The sequence below is a fragment of the Cucurbita pepo genome, chromosome LG04, assembly GCF_002806865.2.
Source record: "Cucurbita pepo subsp. pepo cultivar mu-cu-16 chromosome LG04, ASM280686v2, whole genome shotgun sequence".
Classification (NCBI taxonomy): domain Eukaryota; kingdom Viridiplantae; phylum Streptophyta; class Magnoliopsida; order Cucurbitales; family Cucurbitaceae; genus Cucurbita; species Cucurbita pepo.
Genome location: NC_036641.1, coordinates 12,229,541 through 12,247,464, shown reverse-complemented (window position 1 = coordinate 12,247,464; position 17,924 = coordinate 12,229,541). Strand labels below are relative to the sequence as shown.

The window sequence follows — 17,924 nt, the reverse complement described above, 5'->3', positions numbered from 1 at the left end:
GTTTTTTTTTTTTTTTTTTTTTGGTTCTGGCACAGGAGGTGTTCGACGAAATTCCTCACTGGGAATGAGTAGTTTTTCTCCTAACAAAACTTTGTATTGCGATTCAGGAATGGACGTTGCTCACTGTACTCTAGACGGCAATGCCGACGCAGTGGAATTTTGCCCGCACAGTTCATTTAGTAATGTTCTTGCGGCTTCCACTTATACACTACTAGAGGGTGATCAGCCCAGTCGATCTGGAAGCCTATCAATCTTCAATGTCAATGCGGATAATTGCTCTTTGGAGCTGCTTCATCGCGTGGACACGGCTGGGATCTTTGATATAAAGTGGAGCCCTGTTGGTCCAACCGCTAGTCCTCTGCTTGCTCAAGCGGATGCTGATGGTTGTATCAGAGTTCATGCCCTCGAGCACTCTTCAAATGGTGCAGAAGGTATGGAAACGAGAAGCTTTTTCTGTCTTACTTTCTGGAAACACGTGGGATGAAGATGCTAAATGTGATAGATTCTATATGCTATTTGAGATTGAATTAAGTATAACATAGACTTTCAAGCCTTACCATGCATCTAAACCTCCTTGTTGCCCCGTGAAGATTATTTTAGAATATTTGTAATCATACCCTCGATTGTTGCGTATTAATATAGCTAGATTGTTGGACTTCTTAATGAGTGTTTTAAGTGGTTCGTGACTTCGTGAGCTCATGAAGTTTCATCAAGTATTAACTGCAAGATGGGTATTAATTCTCATGGGGTTCTAGGAAAGAGTCTATGAAGGAAATGGGTTATGGTTTCTACACTAACTAAACCTAGTCCCGTTTTCTTACACCCAACTTGGCAAAGAGAGTTCTTAAGTTATGGGTATCGTTTAGTTGAAGAAAATCCTTGCCACTACACGTTAACGATTATGTATGTAGATTAGATTTGTTTCTCTTTCATTCTCGATTCTACCCTTTCAATTTGCATGATTACGTGACTTTCAACTTTAGGTGGAAGTAGAAAGCTTCCAAGTTTTCGCCTCTTTTACCAAAAATTTGAAGTTTTTATTGGTTTTCTTTCCAACATATTTATTTATTTATTCTTCTTGTTTTTTTTAGTTCAACATGGGTGGTGAGACAATTTGAACGTCTCGTTAACCGGTTTAGTTATGTTTAAGTTGGTATCTATCTTTTCACCGTAGCACAGGACAATATTTAAAAGAGAGATGTGGCAGCAAAATCTCTTCCTCTATGTGTCTTTGCCTGGACTGGAACCCTTCGGCCACGTCCATCTCTGTGGGGCATTCAGATGGTTCCATCTCAATACTCTCTGCAGGAGAGTCCCATTTGGAAGTCCAAAACCAATGGGAAGCTCACGAATTTGAGCTCTGGGCAACATCTTTTGACACTCACCAACCTCATTTAGTATATACTGGCTCAGATGACTGCAAATTCAGCTGTTGGGATTTGCGAGACACTCCCACCAAAGCATTTCACAACACCAAAGCTCACAAAATGGGTGTTTGTTGCATCGCCAAATGCCCCAATGACCCTTACAAACTGCTCACTGGCAGCTACGACGAGCACCTGAGAGTATGGGACATAAGATCAATCTCAAAGCCCACAAATGAAACTTCAATTTGCTTGGGCGGCGGCGTTTGGAGAATCAAGCCCCACCCTTCAGTTTTTGACGTTGTTCTGGCGGCTTGTATGCACAATGGATTTGCAATTGTTAGAGTCAAAGACGATGATACTGCAGAAGTGGTTGAAACTTATGACAAGCACAGCTCTCTTGCTTACGGAGCTGACTGGCAAAGAGGAGATTCGTCTCATGAAGACAAAAGGAAAAGGTACGCTGTTGCAACTTGTTCGTTTTATGATCGGCTTCTCCGGATATGGATTCCAGAAACTGACATATGAGGTCACTCATGTTACTTGATGATGCTTTATGGCACGTGTTTAATTCTTACGGGACTCATGTTGGTTTCCTTGATAGTTAAAATCTTATTGTGATCAATATTGAAGAATTCTTCCAATAATCTTGCAAGTACTTTTAATATGTTTACGAGCGATTTTATATCTCGTACACGTTTCTGGTGTAGAAGTTAGACATTGTTCTTTTCCCCTTTATGGAGATTTTAGTAGGGATGGAGAAAGAGTTCAAGCTCGAAATTAAATTGAACCGTCCTTAATTTCCTTTGTTACACATACAATGAACACATATATTTTGGCTCGATTTCGAATGATATATTGATGAACCTAAGATTTATAGAGAGTTTTTTTTTTTTAATAAACATTTTTTAATACCAAAGACTTAAGGTTATGGTAGTATTAGTTTATTGAGACGGAAATTAAAACTATATTTTAATTAATATATGTTCATAATATTTTGTACTTTTAATTAATATGTGGAAATTAAAACTAAATTTTTGTGATACAAAAATTGTGCCTCCTATTTATATGAGTTTATTTTATACATTAAATTAAAATTTGCAACTTAATTTTATTTATTTATTTAAATTACATTTGATTTAATTTCTTTTTTTAAATAAAGTTGTTGAAGCATAAATAATTAAAATTTTTGTAGAATTAAATAAAATTTTAATACATATATGTATTATAATTATATTATAGAAAAAATATTTTTAAAATTTTAATATAAATTCTAATTGGATTAATTCCAAACTAATTCTAGAATAAAACATGAACCAACTCATTTATATGAAAAGTTTGATCGGATCTCACCGGTCTTTTCAACACCCCTATCCACAACATTGGAGGAAAAAACCGTTGACCAGGACTATTTTGTCTCCACTCGGCTATTCTATTTTTATTTTATTTTATTTTTATTTTTGAACAGCCCCGAAAAGAAAAGAAAAGAAGAAAAAAAAAAGCTGTATTTTCTGAGCGACGTATCCGACCTTACAAAACTAAAAATTCTTCTCTCCCGGTTCCCGTTATTCGGATCCCCTCTCTTGCCGCCAGCACCAAAGCCTCACTCAATTTCGATTCTTTGGATGATCTTTCATCGTCTTTTGCACTCGTCGAAGTTGAATCAAACTTTTCTTGAATCCCTTGATTCCAGTATTGGCGATTATCATCCAAATATTAGGTTCGGCTTCAAATTGTATTGGCAGTCTTGATTTTAACGAGCGTGATACAGTTAATCGGGGGTTTTCTTTGTTAATTTTCGTAGGGATTTTAGTTTTTAGATTTTGTTCTTTCTATGTTATCGTATTTGTGTCTATAGTTCTTTTTCTTCATTTTAACGGTTACCAATGATCAATGGAGACGCTCCTTATGAGGCCTTTTTGAAAGTCGCCTCTTCCGATCCGTTGGATTCGTCGTCACATTGGCGTATCCAGAATGTCGATTGTTGCTCTGTTGCTTCACCAGTTTCTTCGAGGTATTCATCCTGCGGAGATTCCGAGTTCGAGAGGTATAGCAGCGCGAACTCGGCAATGGGAACGCCAAGTATGCGTAGCACAATTACAGTATTCAACGACTGTGATTCTGAATTTGGGTATACGAGGAGCTTTGGGTTCTATGATGATGGCGGCCTGGAGAACTTCAGTTTGGGTGGAGGGAGTGAGAGGAATTCGCTGGATACAAATGTACTAAGCTATAGAAAGATAGAACTGCGTGGTGAAGTCACTTGTGAAGAGCCGAGTGTGAAGTATAGGTCTAGTGGGTCGAATTTGTATGGAACGGATGAGCTTATGGATTCAGTTGAAGCTGATGGGGAAATTTTGTGTTGGAAGGTTGATAGCACATCGGATTTATTAAGTGGCGTAGATGTGACTAATCGATCGGTGAAGGTCGAGAGCAGCAGAGATGTAAAGGAAGGCTTCATTATGGGGAAAGAAGCCAGTGAACTGGAAACGGGGGTGGATACTGTTCTTCGAGAAGTAACAAACGAAGAAATTCACGTGCGATGTTTAGAAGGAAGTACGGTTGAGAATGGTATGAGATTAGAACAGAAGTTTGAAGAAGGGCTTCTACCTTGCACGGTTGAGAAAGAATTTGACAGTGAATTGGATATGGGAGATGATAGATCCCAGAATGAGCATTCAGAGAGTGAGGATTCAATGTATAATTTTTTATCAGAAGGTGATCACAAGGATGAAACTTTCCTGCTTAATAATGCACGCTTTCTCCCAGAAACTGACATGGTGAATGAAAATCCATTGCTTATCAATTCATCTGTAGCTTTTGGTTCCGATGATTGGAATGATTTTGAGTGTGAAACTCAGAGATTCGCTAAGAATTCGACTGATGACGCATTCGAGGAAAGGAAACAGCCCAATATGAATTCCTTTTATCAGGCTGTAAATGGTGCTCCTGTTGGTAGCGAAACGACGAGAGACGATGGGACAAAGCCGCTCTTAGCCAGCAAAGAAGATCAAGTTAGCAGAAATTTTCTGAAGAAAGTTGCCAGTAGTTTTGGGGATTGTATGATTGTGCCAACTGTTGAACGACCGAAGGAAATTATTCCAGTGAGGGACATTCCTGTGGCCATCTGTCAAGTCCAGCCTGCTGATGAGTTGGAGGAAATCACAAACAGTACTTTTTTAACTGAAGCTGATTCCTCATACGGTGTTGAATTAGATCACGATACGAAGGATATATTTGTTGTTAATAATCAAGCCGGAGATGCTGATAAAACTGCATGTAGTAGTGAAAGTCTTGTTACCAATATTACTGGAGCTGGTACCGGAGGGGAGAAATTTACGTTGAATCAGCACATGTGCGCAGTTGATGGTAACTTCATAAGGCAGCCTCAACCTCTAGAAATCGAGGATAACTGTGGAATGGTAAATCAAGGCTTAGATAGCCAAGGACTTGGAAATTTGAAGGCAAAATTGGACCCTCTTGGAGATATTTTAACTAATCAACTTTCTACTCATGTTAGTGAATGTTGTGAGGATATGATACATTCCACTTCAATACCTGAATCAAAAGATCATCTTTTTCCAGTTGAGGTCAGTATAAGAATCTTTGTTTAATGATGCTTGGTTTATTTTTAACCTTCACTTCTTTCCTGCCTTGAAAATTGTCTCCAATTGTGTAAAATCTTAAATCACGGCCCAGTTATGGAAAAAAAAAAACATTTCTGTTCCACAAATTCTCCCTCAGCTGCAAGATTATGTCCAATGAATCTTTAGAAATATTTTATAAACATTTTAAGACACGTACTAGTGCGTGAGAGGATAGAAGGACCGTAGTGCACTGGTAAAAAGTGGAGACTGTTAAATATAAGAGGAGCCATCAAACCAATGTATTTTACTTATTTTATCTGTTCATTCTATATTTCTTTTGCAATTGTATATCTGTTGTTTCTGCATTCATCCATCTCTTGTAAGTGTATGGTAATGTACATGTGCAATTAGTGTTAGTTTCGAAATGAATAGCCATCTTGTGGCACTGACATTCTTGCATTTTTTTTTTTTTTTTTTATTATTATTTACTTGCAGTTGGAAAAACTTGAGCCAAATGATTTCTATGATGAGGTTGTTCATGAAATGGAAGAAATACTACTTGAATCGCGTGACTCTCCGAGGGCTAGATTTACTAATAGATATAAGATACCTCAGTCACTAACATCTTTACCATTAAGAGATGGAGGATCAACTGCATCTATTTCAGGCACCAACAGTTCTGATCCAGGTAACCCAGATAACTTGAAATTTGATGGGGTTGAAGTGATGGGGGCTAGACAAAAGAGAGGGGATGTATCATTCAGTGAAAGACTAGTTGGGGTGAAGGAGTACACTGTATACAAAATTAGAGTATGGAGTGGCAAGAGACAATGGGAGGTTGAACGCCGCTACCGAGATTTCTATTCTCTATATTGTCTGTTGAAATCATCATTTGCTGATCATGGCTGGAGTTTACCCTCTCCCTGGGCCTCTGTTGATAATAGATCAACAAAGTTATTTGGGAGTGCATCTCCGGATATAATTGCTGAAAGAAGTGTCTTAATTCAGGAGTGTCTATCTTCTATTCTTCATTCAAGATTTTCTTCAATAAATCCAAGTGCATTAATTTGGTTTTTGTCGCCTCAAGAATCAAACTCCAGTTCTCCTGCATCAGATACTGCAGTACCTCAATCATCTGCCATTGCAAGTGTGTCTAACGCACAAAAACTGTCCTCTTTAGGGAATTCCATATCACTTATTGTTGAAATTCGATCATACAAATCTACGAAGCAAATACTGGAGCTGCAGCATTATATGTGCGCTGGATGTTACAAACATTTTGATGATCAGAAAACTCTGATGAAAGGCTTTGTACAGAGTTTTGGATGGGGAAAACCACGAATCTGTGATTACACCTGTCAGATGTTCTGTTCTTCATGCCATACGAATGAGATGGCAGTCATACCAGCAAGAGTTTTACATCATTGGGACTTCACTAGGTACCCAGTTTCTCAGCTAGCTAAGTCCTACTTGGATGCCATTCATGATCAGGTATTTTATGCAGAAAAAATTTCCATCTATTCATTTCTAACTGTCCTTGTAGTTCTCTTTAGTTCATATAAAGTTGATAGGGAAGTATGAGTAATTGGGATCATCATAGTTTTAAATGGGAGCATCAGAGGAAAACTCTGTCGTACAGCCTTTGCACTGCAGAACAGAAAGTTATGTTGTGCTGGGTGAAGACTTCTATGCTACAAAAAATAATCATTTATGATCTAGAGGGAGCTATATAATTTGCTATGATTTGTTCATTGCTTCTTTCTACTGCAATAAATGCTACTCACACTGTTCATTTTATTATAGTCAACGGCATTTGGATATTTTAAAACTTGATTTGATGGTTGGCTAGTTGGGTATAAATTCTATTAAATGATAGCGAGTATTTCTTAAATCTTCTTGAACTTTCTTTGGCAGCCCATGCTATGTGTCAGTGCGATTAATCCTTCTCTCTTCTCAAAGGTCCCAGCTTTGCTTCATGTTATGGGTGTGAGGAAAAAAATAGGACATATGATTTCATATGTTCGCTGCCCATTTCGTTTGTCAATTAACCGAGGACTTGGATTCCGTAGATATCTCGTCGAAAGCAATGATTTTTTTGCCCTTAGAGACCTTGTTGATCTTTCTAAAGGAGCATTTGCAGGTTAGCTTTTAACTTTAGTTATGCCAGGTTTGGTTTAACGTTGTTGTGTCGTGTTGTGTTGTGTTGTGTCATGTCTTGTTCGTGGTTATTCCCGTTTATCCGTCTTAACACCTTTCTTTTCGCTGTATGCTTAAATTGTTCTTGCAGCATTACCTACACTTCTGGAGACTCTCTCGAGGAAAATCTTGGAGCACATAGAGGAGAAATGCCTTGTATGCTGTGATGCTGGTGTTTCGTGTGGTGCTCGACAAGCATGTAGTGCCCCATTGTCTCTCATCTTCCCTTTTCAGGTAAACATCTCAACAAATACCCCCTCCAATCTAACCAAATATTTTAAGAAAAAAAGAACTACGCTGAATTTGCTTATGTTAGTTATGATTTGAGTACTTTATACTGCAATGTCTTGTTTTAGCACCACTTTATGTCTTGGGTCATCACTTATCGAACATTTCTTTAAAATAGCTTCGTGTCAATGGGGATGCATTACATGTGCCATTCGGATCTAAGTGCTTTGTTATTTAGCTTTGAAAGCAAGAATCTATGAGCCTTTCTGTTTAAAACCTTCAGGAAACTGAGATGGAGAGATGTGAATCCTGTGAAACTTTATTCCATAAACGTTGCTTTGCAAAGCTCGCAACATGTCACTGTGGGGTACGCCTTAGAGTTGATGATGAGACCGGAAGGCTCCCAAGGACGGATGCTGAGGAGAATGGAGCCGTCAAATCAACTTCCATTTCGCCTCTGAGATCTCTATCAGCCCTATTTGCAAAATCAAATCAAACAACAAAAGATCATAAAGGCGGTGAGAATATCATGTTGATGGGTTCTCTTCCTTCCAGCTCCCTCTGACTGATCACTTGTGCCTATTTTTGTGTATCAGTTCCCATATATTTTCTTTTATAGCTCCAATGCTCATTTCTCAAATCTGTTGGATGTGTATGGTGAAAAGATAAACCCGTTTGCTAATCAATGAGATGTATATTGTAGCAATTTTCTAGGTGATTAGTTAGTATGTCATTTGTACATTCATAGATTCTTTTATGTGTTTCCTTTCTCACTCTTTCACTATTTATTTATTTATTTATCAAGAAATATAATTAAATGATCGAGAGAGTAATTTACTTTCCAGAGAGGAATAGCAGACAAACCAATAACACTAAAAGGGTTTGAAATTTGTTTCATTTTAGTTTTTATATTTTAAGATGTTCTAGTGAGTTCTTACCGACCATTCCTTATAAGAGTGTAGAAACTTCTCTCTAATAGATTTGTGTTTAAAGTTGTGAAGGCTATATGTAACGGGCTAAAACGGACAATATTTGCTAACAGTGAGTTCGAGTTGTTACAAATGGTATTAGAGCTAGACATCGGACGGTATGGTCGAACAATATCTGCTAGTAGTGATATCCGGCTCTTACATTGTATCCCATAAATAAAAGAACATGAATGTCCAAAAAATATATTTGAAAAAGAAAAAAGGTTGTATTGTTTAAATGCTTTTCTTACACGTCTATCAAGTGCAAGCGAGCAACATGCACATGCATGTACGTGCAAATTTGGCTCATCTCATCTTGTTAACTTCATTCACTTGACTCATCATTTCTACTAAATCAAGTTCTTTTGTTACTTCAAACTCCATCGCTGCCGCCGTTTTCACTGGAGCACAATTCTGCAATTTCTCCATTTCAACATTGCTTCTCTGATGAAACTCAACTAATTCTTCATTGCCGTGATATCTTTTCCGTTCATAATTATTGGCATCGTCAGCGGAGGCGGCAGCTATATTCTCCATGAGCGTGTCGATGCTACATCCTTCTCGAAAGAAATTATCGTCGAGGTAAAACTCTGCTTCGTCCTTTAAATCGGAATTCGGAACCGTCCAGTCATTAGGGCAAAAATTAGCGGTTTGTGGTTGACGATGATGACGATCGGCCAATTTCGATTTTGATTTGGTATCGTTTGGGCAAATTTTCTTCTGGTGGCGAGTTGTGTTGGAATCCAGGCTCTTTATGTAGTCCTGCAGAAGAGAGCACCTTGGATATTTGGATCTACATTTTCGTTTCGAATATTGCCTTCTTTTGGTTGCATTCCAGTGGTTCTTTATTGAATTTTCAGTTCTTCCTGGTAATCTCTTTGCAATTTCTGCCCATTTGTTCCCTATTTCTGCATGTGCTTCAATTAAAACTCTGTCCTCTTCTTCACTCCATGTGTCCTTCTGCATTCATTTTCAATCAATTTTGTTTAGTAAAAATATGATTCATTTGCTAACATGAATGAATATAGCTGTCACTTGTTAAATTATCTACTCAAGTTGTCTAAAAATTAGAAGTTAAATACAATTTTAGCTTCCTAGATCTGAACTTTGTTATGATTTCGTTTATTAACTAACCAGCAATTCTTAGACCAAAATAGTATGAACCAGATAGGTATCTATATGTAGAGATCGAACTAAATAGAAACAGAATTCACATCTTAGTTAAACAATTTAGATACTAGAGCCTGGGAGCACTTTTGAGACAGCAACTAATCAAAACTTGGTCCAAATAGAAATTAAGTTCAAATTGGATTCGAGTTGCTTGATCGAAATACCTTGATGTCAGGCCTGAGATGGTTGTGCCATCTCTCTCTGCATTGTTTGCCTATTCTCCCAGGCAACGTCTGTGCAATATGAGACCATTTTCTCGTTCCATATTGTTCAACCAACTGAACCAAAACCCTGTTTTTTTCAACACAAATATCAAATCAACCACATTATATTTCAAAACAGATTTACAAAAGTTGAGATCTGTTGTACTGGCAGAATACTTGGTTAATTTTCTTTGTTTTTTTTTTTTTTTCTGTAATTCTTACCTGTCTTCTTCAACTGTCCACTGCCCTTTGATCACATTTGGCTTGTTTTGACCTTTGGAAGTTCTCAACAAAGATGAAAAATTCACATTCTTATTCATGGTAGCCTTTTGGAAATGGCCATTTCCTGAAGTAATGCACGAGACTTCATCAGGTACAAAGAAACTCACAGGTTTTACATCTGGGAAATCCAGTGGAATTGAATTCCTTTCCAACCCCATTACGTCAATTTGATTCATTTGATGAAAATTGTAGTAATCTCCTGAGCTTTGGAAGTTGTCCATTACTTGTCCACACCCACCATTTTGATCTGCACAAGCTTTATCAAACTCATACAAGTCCTCAACAGCAGCATTACTGTTATTTGATGAACACCCATATGAACATGGATTGAAAGGATCCAAACTGCACAAGTTTTCGTCTTCGATTATGGGATTCGACGATGAATCAAGGTGGTGAATTTCATGTAGATAATTACCCTTTGATGCAAGAAACTGAAATGAAAGTTCATCTTCCTTGCAGGCTTGATTGGAGCTGAGATTTTCTGTAAGATTCGACTCGACCTCCATGAGTACAGGAATGAAGAACTTGGGAGGAAATTTAAAATTGTCTCGTGTTTATCTGGTTTATATTGTGTATGTGTTAAGATGACAAGTTTTTATTGCGGAGGTTTCATTCTTTGTTCCTCTTAAAGGACATTTATTACTGTTAATTTCTTGGAGAATTGCAGAGATAAAATGTAATTTAATCAGACAATTTATTTTCCTTTAATCTTGGTGCATATATATTACTCTGTGTAATTTCTTTTAATTTTAATTAAACAAATGGAAAAATTGTTCAAACTTTTCAGCAATTTAAGCAGCTCCAATTAGTAACCGACCAAAATAAATTCTCTGATAATTACACCAACTTTTATGTTACATTTGGTCATATTGATTTGTATGACCCATTGACTTTAAGTGTTTGACCACAGGCCCTGAGTTCAAATTAATATTAATTTTATTTCATTTTTATTGACAACAATTTAGAAACATTATCATCCATATATATATATATAACTAATGAGTCTATTTTCTCTCGTATATCTATTGGGTGGAAAAATAAATATTTAATGAAAGCGAGTTATACTTTTTCGCTCGTTCTAAAGTGTAGGATGACGGCTAGACTCGAGCACAATTTTTTTGATATATTATAGTTTTTGTAATTTTAATCATCATATTTTTAAATATTTAAATTTTGTTTACATATTTAAAAAAAAAAAAAAAATTAAACAGATAAATGCAATTAGTTTATTGTTAATTAATAAAAATGTGGTATTTATTGACCTTTTTCACCTATAAATTTTAAAAAGTAAATTATTTGGTATCTCTACGGTAAATGTTATTTTACACCGTCGGCAGTCAGCACCACGGTCTTCGTGCCGCCGAAACGTCTAAGCCTCGCGCCCTTTCACAGGTCATAGCCCCTTTCGTCTGCCAGACCATCCTTTTTCCCGCCATTCTAATGTCTTCAACCGATTCAATGCAATCACAGAACTTCACCAGTTTGAGCTCTCCCATCCATTACTAACATCGGAGCATAGCAATCGGAGCAACGAACTCCGCCATGGTTACTTCCAGAGACGTCCAAGATATCGTTTCAAAGCTATCTTCGGTTAAAGCTAAAGCTCGCGAGGTAAGAATCACTTTCTTATACTTTCGACTTACTTTTCTTCTCGACTTTGTGAATATGTTTCGGAACTGTGTAGTCCCAGCTCAAGACATGCACGATGCAAAAAGCTCTTAGAGTGCACCTCCTTTGGTTCTATGCTATGAGAAGTTTTATTTTATGTTTTCGCTGTACATTCAATCAATAGGGAGTTCGAAATATGCTGTGTATTATACTTCTTAGCATCCAGTTTTCACAATTTGCATCCTGAAAAATATTCTAATGTAGCCAGAAAGTTGCATCATCTAGTATATCAATATTCGGTTTTTCTTGTTATTTTCACTTGATTACAGGAAGGGATAAAGTTGTTGAATACATGGCTAGAGGGAGAAAAAGCGAATGATTTCTGTAAATTTATTGGACAGAGGACTGCTAAGCTAAAGCCAGAAGAAATTCCACCTCGTACGTTCAACGGTCCATTTGATATGCACACGTTTAATTGTTATTTCTCAAACACCGTGTTAAAAGATTAATTATTTTTATTTTATCTTCAGCTGAAACATGGCCTTTCATCACAAAATTGTTGATCCAATGTGTGTCAATGGAGATATCTTCAAGCAAGCGGCGACTGCCTAAGTTAATATTTGCGAAGACACTGAGAGTTGTCGTTCAAAAAGCAGAAGACAATAAGTTTTCTGGTGAGTGATTGAAATATGTCATTATTGTACCTTCTGTTGCGAACTTGCAAGCCTGTCTGCCCACAATCCTCATTGCCCCCCTCTGCAACGGTATGTATGTATGTATTTGTTTGTGTGTGGGGGGGGGGAGGATTCTGTAGGCGAGGTAATGTAGTAGGATTATTTTGGTTAATTAGATGTTACTCTTGGTTAGTTCCTCTCTTGTATTCTTCGCCTTTTTGATTGATAATAAAGATTCTTGATATGCTTCTTAGGATCTCTCCTTAGTCACCTAGGCTACATCATAAGAGTCAGTCTTTGGTTGCAACTTTTCCCTGGGTGCATAATGTACTAGAAGGGGTATAAAGGTAAATTTATCCCCTGACATATCCTTTCTTTGTTGCTTTTGAAATATTTTTTAAAAAACGAGATAAATTTAGAAAACATTTTTAATAATTGAACATAATTCTCATACAGATCCTGTGGTTGTTGTTTTTGAAATGAACTTATGTTGGCACCACAAACGAAATAGGCCTATTTATTTCAATATTTTTGAGAAAGATAAAGTAGTATAGAAGCACTTCTTCATGTTCTTGGCGAGGTAAATATTCATGAACCACATGGTTCAACATTCATACTTATTACTTTTGGTTATTAGTTCTGATTTGTGATTGGTTCAATTTTTTTGGTTGCATCCTTTCTGTTATCTTTTTCAGCAATGAAACTGCATATGTAAATATTACTTAAGCATTCTTGTCAGGACATCTACAAGTTATAACAATGATGCTTGTTTTTCTTGTCCCAGGCAATGTAGTACCCTTGATATCTGTGGTTAAGATGCTGTTTAGTCACATATGGGACGTGTTGAGTACTATACCATGCTTTCAATCTGAATATGGGATCATAATTAGGCATCTAGTAGCTGTAAGGGATTATCGTTTTCATTTGAGGAAGCGCATATATTGCAGTAAGTTCTGTCATAACCGCAACCTGAGAGATGAATATGCATGATGTTCACTCTACAATGACATATCATTTTGATTACTGTATGATGTTTAATTTCATCTTAACTTCTCTATTCCATGTTGAAAGACCTCGTGCTTTTATACTTGGAGAAGGTGGAAGGAAGCTTAGTTGGGAAGAATGATAACCTTTATACTCCCAAGGAAGAGCTTTTCCGGTGCATATTAACGCTCCATTCACTTTTGGAAAATCCTCCTGGTGACTTCCCAGATAGTATTAGGCAAGAAATTGTAAATGGAATTGCCAAGATTTTCTCCCTCGTGAGGTATGAAAATACTTGCATTTAACCCAATGTTACCATTCTGATTCTTTTGCGTCTTCTATAACTTGTGGACCTGATCTTGGTGTTTCCGTCTGTGGTCTCTTTTAGTGAAAGAATGAACGTTTTTCTTTTATTGGTCAGGGATGAAGGTAAAGTATCACGAAAACTTATTGAGTGTGTAAATACATACTTGTTAAAGGATGGTCCTAATCTAGGAAGTAACTTATTGGAGATCCACAACTCTGTGCAACAATTCGTGTTTCGGTGTTGGATGGTGACTCATGATCGAGCTCTAAAGGTACGAAATAAGTTGGACGAACTTAACTCTTATTTCATTCCATTTATTATTTTTAAAGCATTTTCCTGACTTGTTACGTTTGCAGGACGCTCTTGTCCTCTATGGAAGGTTACAAATAAGTCTAACAAGAGCTGATGATGAGAGATTTTTTGTAGAACAGCTACTTGATGTACTTTATAAGGAACTAGATCAAAGCAGCATCTCTAGTGTTGGGGTTCCTTGGTTTGTATTTTTAGATTTTCTCTTGATTTATCCTTTTTCCTTACATCTCATTTAGGTTGAATCTTGTTTATAATCTGATGATGTATGGCTACTGGAAATATATGATTTTTCAGGTCTGATACAAATAAAGATGATAAATTTGGAACTTTGAGTAGCTCACATTGTGGGTTGGTAGAACTTGCCGCGACTGTACTCTATCGGGTACTCTAAACATACTGTACTTCTTTACTTATTTACCATGCTGCATTGACGGGAAGTTGTTGTTTTGACTCATCACTTAATACACTAGAAGAAGGTATTGCTCTAATGAGATACCAAATAAGTATCCAAAAGATTTTTTTGATAGGTAACTAAAATCTACCAAAATTTGCGTATTGAGTTCAAAATAACACACTAGCATTGAATTAGCTTGGAAACGTAAGATCAAATCAAACACTGTATCCCCTGCTGTTTCTCTTTCCTCTAGCCCTCTCAAACTTCCTACCCTTGGACCTCACATATGGTTTGGTATGGCTGTGTGGTAGGTACAGGACCAAAATACTTCGTGGCCTCCCGCGAGTTCTTAGGACCTCTAAGAAGAACCGTGTTCTGACCCAGTGGAGCCCTCAAAGCAAGCTGGTCAAATGTCAAACACTCCCCACCAGTATTTGGGAATTTCCCCCCCCTACTTCCCATTAATCTATTTTCTTTGAACTAGAAACAAAACTTTTCATTGATGAAATGAAAAGAGACTACGGCTTAAAAGTCACAAATTCGACAAGGTACTGAATAACAAGAATAAAAAAAGAAGATTACAACGAAAAAAATTACAGTATGCCAAATGAGACATGAATCTTGGATAGAACGTCCAACAAAGAGGATGGTGAGAGCACACAAAGAAGAGACCTTCACCTAAGCCTAAACAAATTGATCTGACCACTTGTTGGAAATCCTTTGGTTTCTTCTAAAACAAACTATTCAATACAAAAATTCTAACCACATTGATGCAAATGATGAAGAAGACACTTTGCTCCTTGAATATGACAAAGGAAGATAAGGGAATCTAAGGAATCATAATTATGTAGTTGGATTCTTTGAGAAATTCAAAAGACCAACCTTAATTGATCTAATAAGACGAAGAACCATGCAAAGAAACACCAATAGTGGACTTTAATCACCATATTCCATCGTAACAAAATTAAATGAATCAGCTTCCAAGAACCCCACTGTCGATGCATTAAATGTTTCTTAACCACCGATCACTATTGAACTCCCGCTAAGAATTCTTCAAACAAGGCAACAATTGAAACTATTCCTCAACTCCAACGACAATGAAGATAATGAAGGGTCAATGAAGTCGAGAGAAAATCTGTCGGTTCCAAGGGTCAAAATTAATACTATCATGAAACAAAAGCAAGAATAATATGCCTTGAAAACACAAGAAAATCTCAATAAATGCTGTCTTGGAAACAATAAAAAATCCCCAATAGTGAATGCAACTGGAATAACTTCTTGAAAAAAGATTAAAGCCAGTGACTTCTTGAAAAAAGATTGAAGCCAAAAAGTCTTAATAAAGGTGCAGCTGAACATCTTCACCAAATATTTCAATGAAAAAACTAAAGCTATTTTGAGACAATGCGTGAAATTAATGCTATCAAATAACCCTCAATAATTAATTCTGCTAAAGAGCTTCTTAGAAAACGAAAACAATCAATTAACCCCAATTATGAAGGTAGCGGTAATATCAAGAGATGCAGGAACCAAAAATGCTTTGCTAGATGAGGGAAACCTTGAGTATTCCAAGAAAAAATCTTCATTGAAGCATTGAAAGGATTCCTTGTAAATCATTTTAGCATTTTCCTTAGGCATTTATCGAAGGATTTTTCTTCACATTTGTGATCCACAAACTCAATTAAAGATGAAAACTTGCAAGGAATAAAAGGTGAAAAAAGACATCGAGACTCTGAGATGTGATTGTTGACTCTTTAACATTTTTGATCTTGGAATTTTGCTGATTTGGTGGCTGAAATAAGGAAATAAAGGTCTCTGCATAGGATTCTTCCGTATTCTTATTATTCAAAGAATTAGCCTGAGCATCCAACTTCACATTCTCAAACTAACCTGAGATTCATTATCTGATTCATTATAAGGGACTGAGGTGGGAGCTGAATGAACATTAGAAGATCGTAAAATACTTTTGAGAAAATGTTAATCCAGCTAAACACTTGTTGCTTACGACGTACTTGCAATAATTCGTTTCCTTTGGTCCAAGTTCATGATCAGACTTTCTATTAATCTGTTAGATTTTCTTATATTCCATTTTAACTTTACTTTTATATAACTTTTTATCTTTTAATTTTAATTTTTTATTATTTAGAAACCTAACTTTCATTGAACAAATGGAAAAAGTATAAGGCTGTATTGAGTTCTTGAAACGCCGTTGCTTGTGGTATTTTTATATTGCAGAGATCTTATAATTATAATTTAGTTGTTTGAATAGTTGTTTATGGGCACTAGAAATTGGTCTGACTGGTTGCACATGGATTATTTATTTAGGCATGTGTTACCTCTAACCAGATGGATTATTTATTTAGGCATGTGTTACCTCTACAAAAGCAATATCAACTGAAAAGCGGGTTAAAAGGGACCCAGCTAGTGTTCATCTTAAAGAGGAGCTTGCTAAAGGGAAATGGTTATGGTAAATTTTAAGCTACGTGATTATGAAAACAGGAACATGCATTTCCTGGTTCATTTGTTAATTTGGCATGGGGCATTATTTTGTGTGACTTGATTGATTACCTTGTAGGAATGCGGCCTTCTGTTGTCTTGTCAGAAATTACCATTCCCGCATCAGTAAGGATCTTTTCACCTACTGGTTTGAGGCAATTTGCTCAGGTTTCGAGAGGTATTTAGGACTTCATGTTGTACATCTTTCATTCTGTGTTATTAAATTGTTTCTTTGTCTTATTGTTATCGTTACTTTGATCATTTTTTTAAACTTAATTGTTGTTTCCACTTTAAATTTCATCAAATGCTGCAAGGGTCGGCTTAAGATACAAATGAGGCAATCACCTTTGGCCTCTTAACTTTAGAGGAGTTTATTTTCTTCCAAAGCTACAAATTACCTTAGGCCATACCAACATATAATAAAATCGACAGAGATTTCATAATGAAAATCAATATAAATGTAGATAGATATTGAAGTGAATGATTCAATATACAAAATTGAAGGTCAAGATATAAATTTTGCTTAAAAAATTCACCAAGTCAACTTAGGCCGGCCAGGCAAACTTTATATTATGTCTTATAGTTTCTATAGTAATATATGTTCCAATAGTATCCTGTTAAATTTGATTTGCACCTCATCTAGTTCGATATGACTCATGAGAGATAGTATCCAGATTAGATGACTTTTGCATACGTTCATTGTCTTTCATAAAAGAATTTGTAAACTGTTAGTATCTTTCGAGATTTATTCTATTTGTGTTTGACATGAAAATACTAGCTTCACGTCTTTTCTTCATGCGCGTAATACAACATGATACATGTTATGAAAGCTACAAAACACAATCATAATTGTTCATGCTAACCAAAACTGCAAAGAATACACGTGAAAAAAAGCATCAGACCCAGAGTTTCAGTTGATTTAATTTTTTTGAGCGTGTTGCAGAATATTGAAAGATGCAAATGTGGGACATTCATATGATGGGTTATTGTGGACATTACGGTAAGCTAATATAACTTTTCATGTCTCTTTAAACTTACAGAATATACAAATCCAAGTTGATTTAATTCCACATTTAAGCTGCTTGGTTCATTTATATGACTTTTTATATATATTTCAAGTGAAAGTATATACTTCGCTTCCCTGTCCCATTGAG

The 17,924-nt window shown here is 36.3% G+C and overlaps 4 protein-coding genes across 4 annotated transcripts in view; 3 read left to right on the top strand and 1 right to left on the bottom strand.

Moving 5' to 3' along the window:
- The window catches only part of LOC111793690 (diphthine methyltransferase), a 2,507-nt gene extending 405 nt beyond the window's left edge, over positions 1-2,102 (top strand). The window contains exons 2-3 of the mRNA XM_023675692.1: positions 24-431; positions 1,180-2,102. Coding sequence (XP_023531460.1) covers positions 65-431; positions 1,180-1,892 — 1,080 coding nt within the window. The 5' untranslated portion in view covers positions 24-64 and the 3' untranslated portion in view covers positions 1,893-2,102. The remainder of the gene's footprint in view (positions 1-23; positions 432-1,179) is intronic.
- Positions 2,103-3,058: 956 nt separating this feature from the next.
- Positions 3,059-8,126, top strand: LOC111793688 (the record flags this gene model as incomplete). The annotated part of the gene is given in 5 exon segments (XM_023675688.1): positions 3,059-4,954; positions 5,447-6,442; positions 6,866-7,091; positions 7,239-7,381; positions 7,659-8,126. Coding segments are annotated over 5 exon segments (3,351 nt in total). The 3' UTR covers positions 7,941-8,126.
- A 501-nt stretch (positions 8,127-8,627) lies between these two features.
- LOC111793375 (transcription factor MYB98-like) lies at positions 8,628-10,504 on the bottom strand. Its single transcript, XM_023675218.1, has 3 exons — positions 9,939-10,504; positions 9,678-9,831; positions 8,628-9,303 (listed from the first exon to the last, which is right to left on the bottom strand). The coding sequence occupies exons 1-3, from the start codon at positions 10,502-10,504 to the stop codon at positions 8,650-8,652; spliced, it is 1,374 nt and encodes a 457-aa protein (XP_023530986.1). The 3' UTR covers positions 8,628-8,649.
- Positions 10,505-11,320: 816 nt separating this feature from the next.
- LOC111793694 (serine/threonine-protein kinase ATM) overlaps positions 11,321-17,924 on the top strand; it is a 58,257-nt gene continuing 51,653 nt past the window's right edge. Inside the window, exons 1-11 of the mRNA XM_023675697.1 lie at positions 11,321-11,609; positions 11,936-12,044; positions 12,137-12,280; positions 13,065-13,226; positions 13,352-13,547; positions 13,686-13,842; positions 13,928-14,064; positions 14,178-14,265; positions 16,638-16,741; positions 16,850-16,948; positions 17,714-17,770. Coding sequence (XP_023531465.1) covers positions 11,541-11,609; positions 11,936-12,044; positions 12,137-12,280; positions 13,065-13,226; positions 13,352-13,547; positions 13,686-13,842; positions 13,928-14,064; positions 14,178-14,265; positions 16,638-16,741; positions 16,850-16,948; positions 17,714-17,770 — 1,322 coding nt within the window. The 5' untranslated portion in view covers positions 11,321-11,540. The remainder of the gene's footprint in view (positions 11,610-11,935; positions 12,045-12,136; positions 12,281-13,064; positions 13,227-13,351; positions 13,548-13,685; positions 13,843-13,927; positions 14,065-14,177; positions 14,266-16,637; positions 16,742-16,849; positions 16,949-17,713; positions 17,771-17,924) is intronic.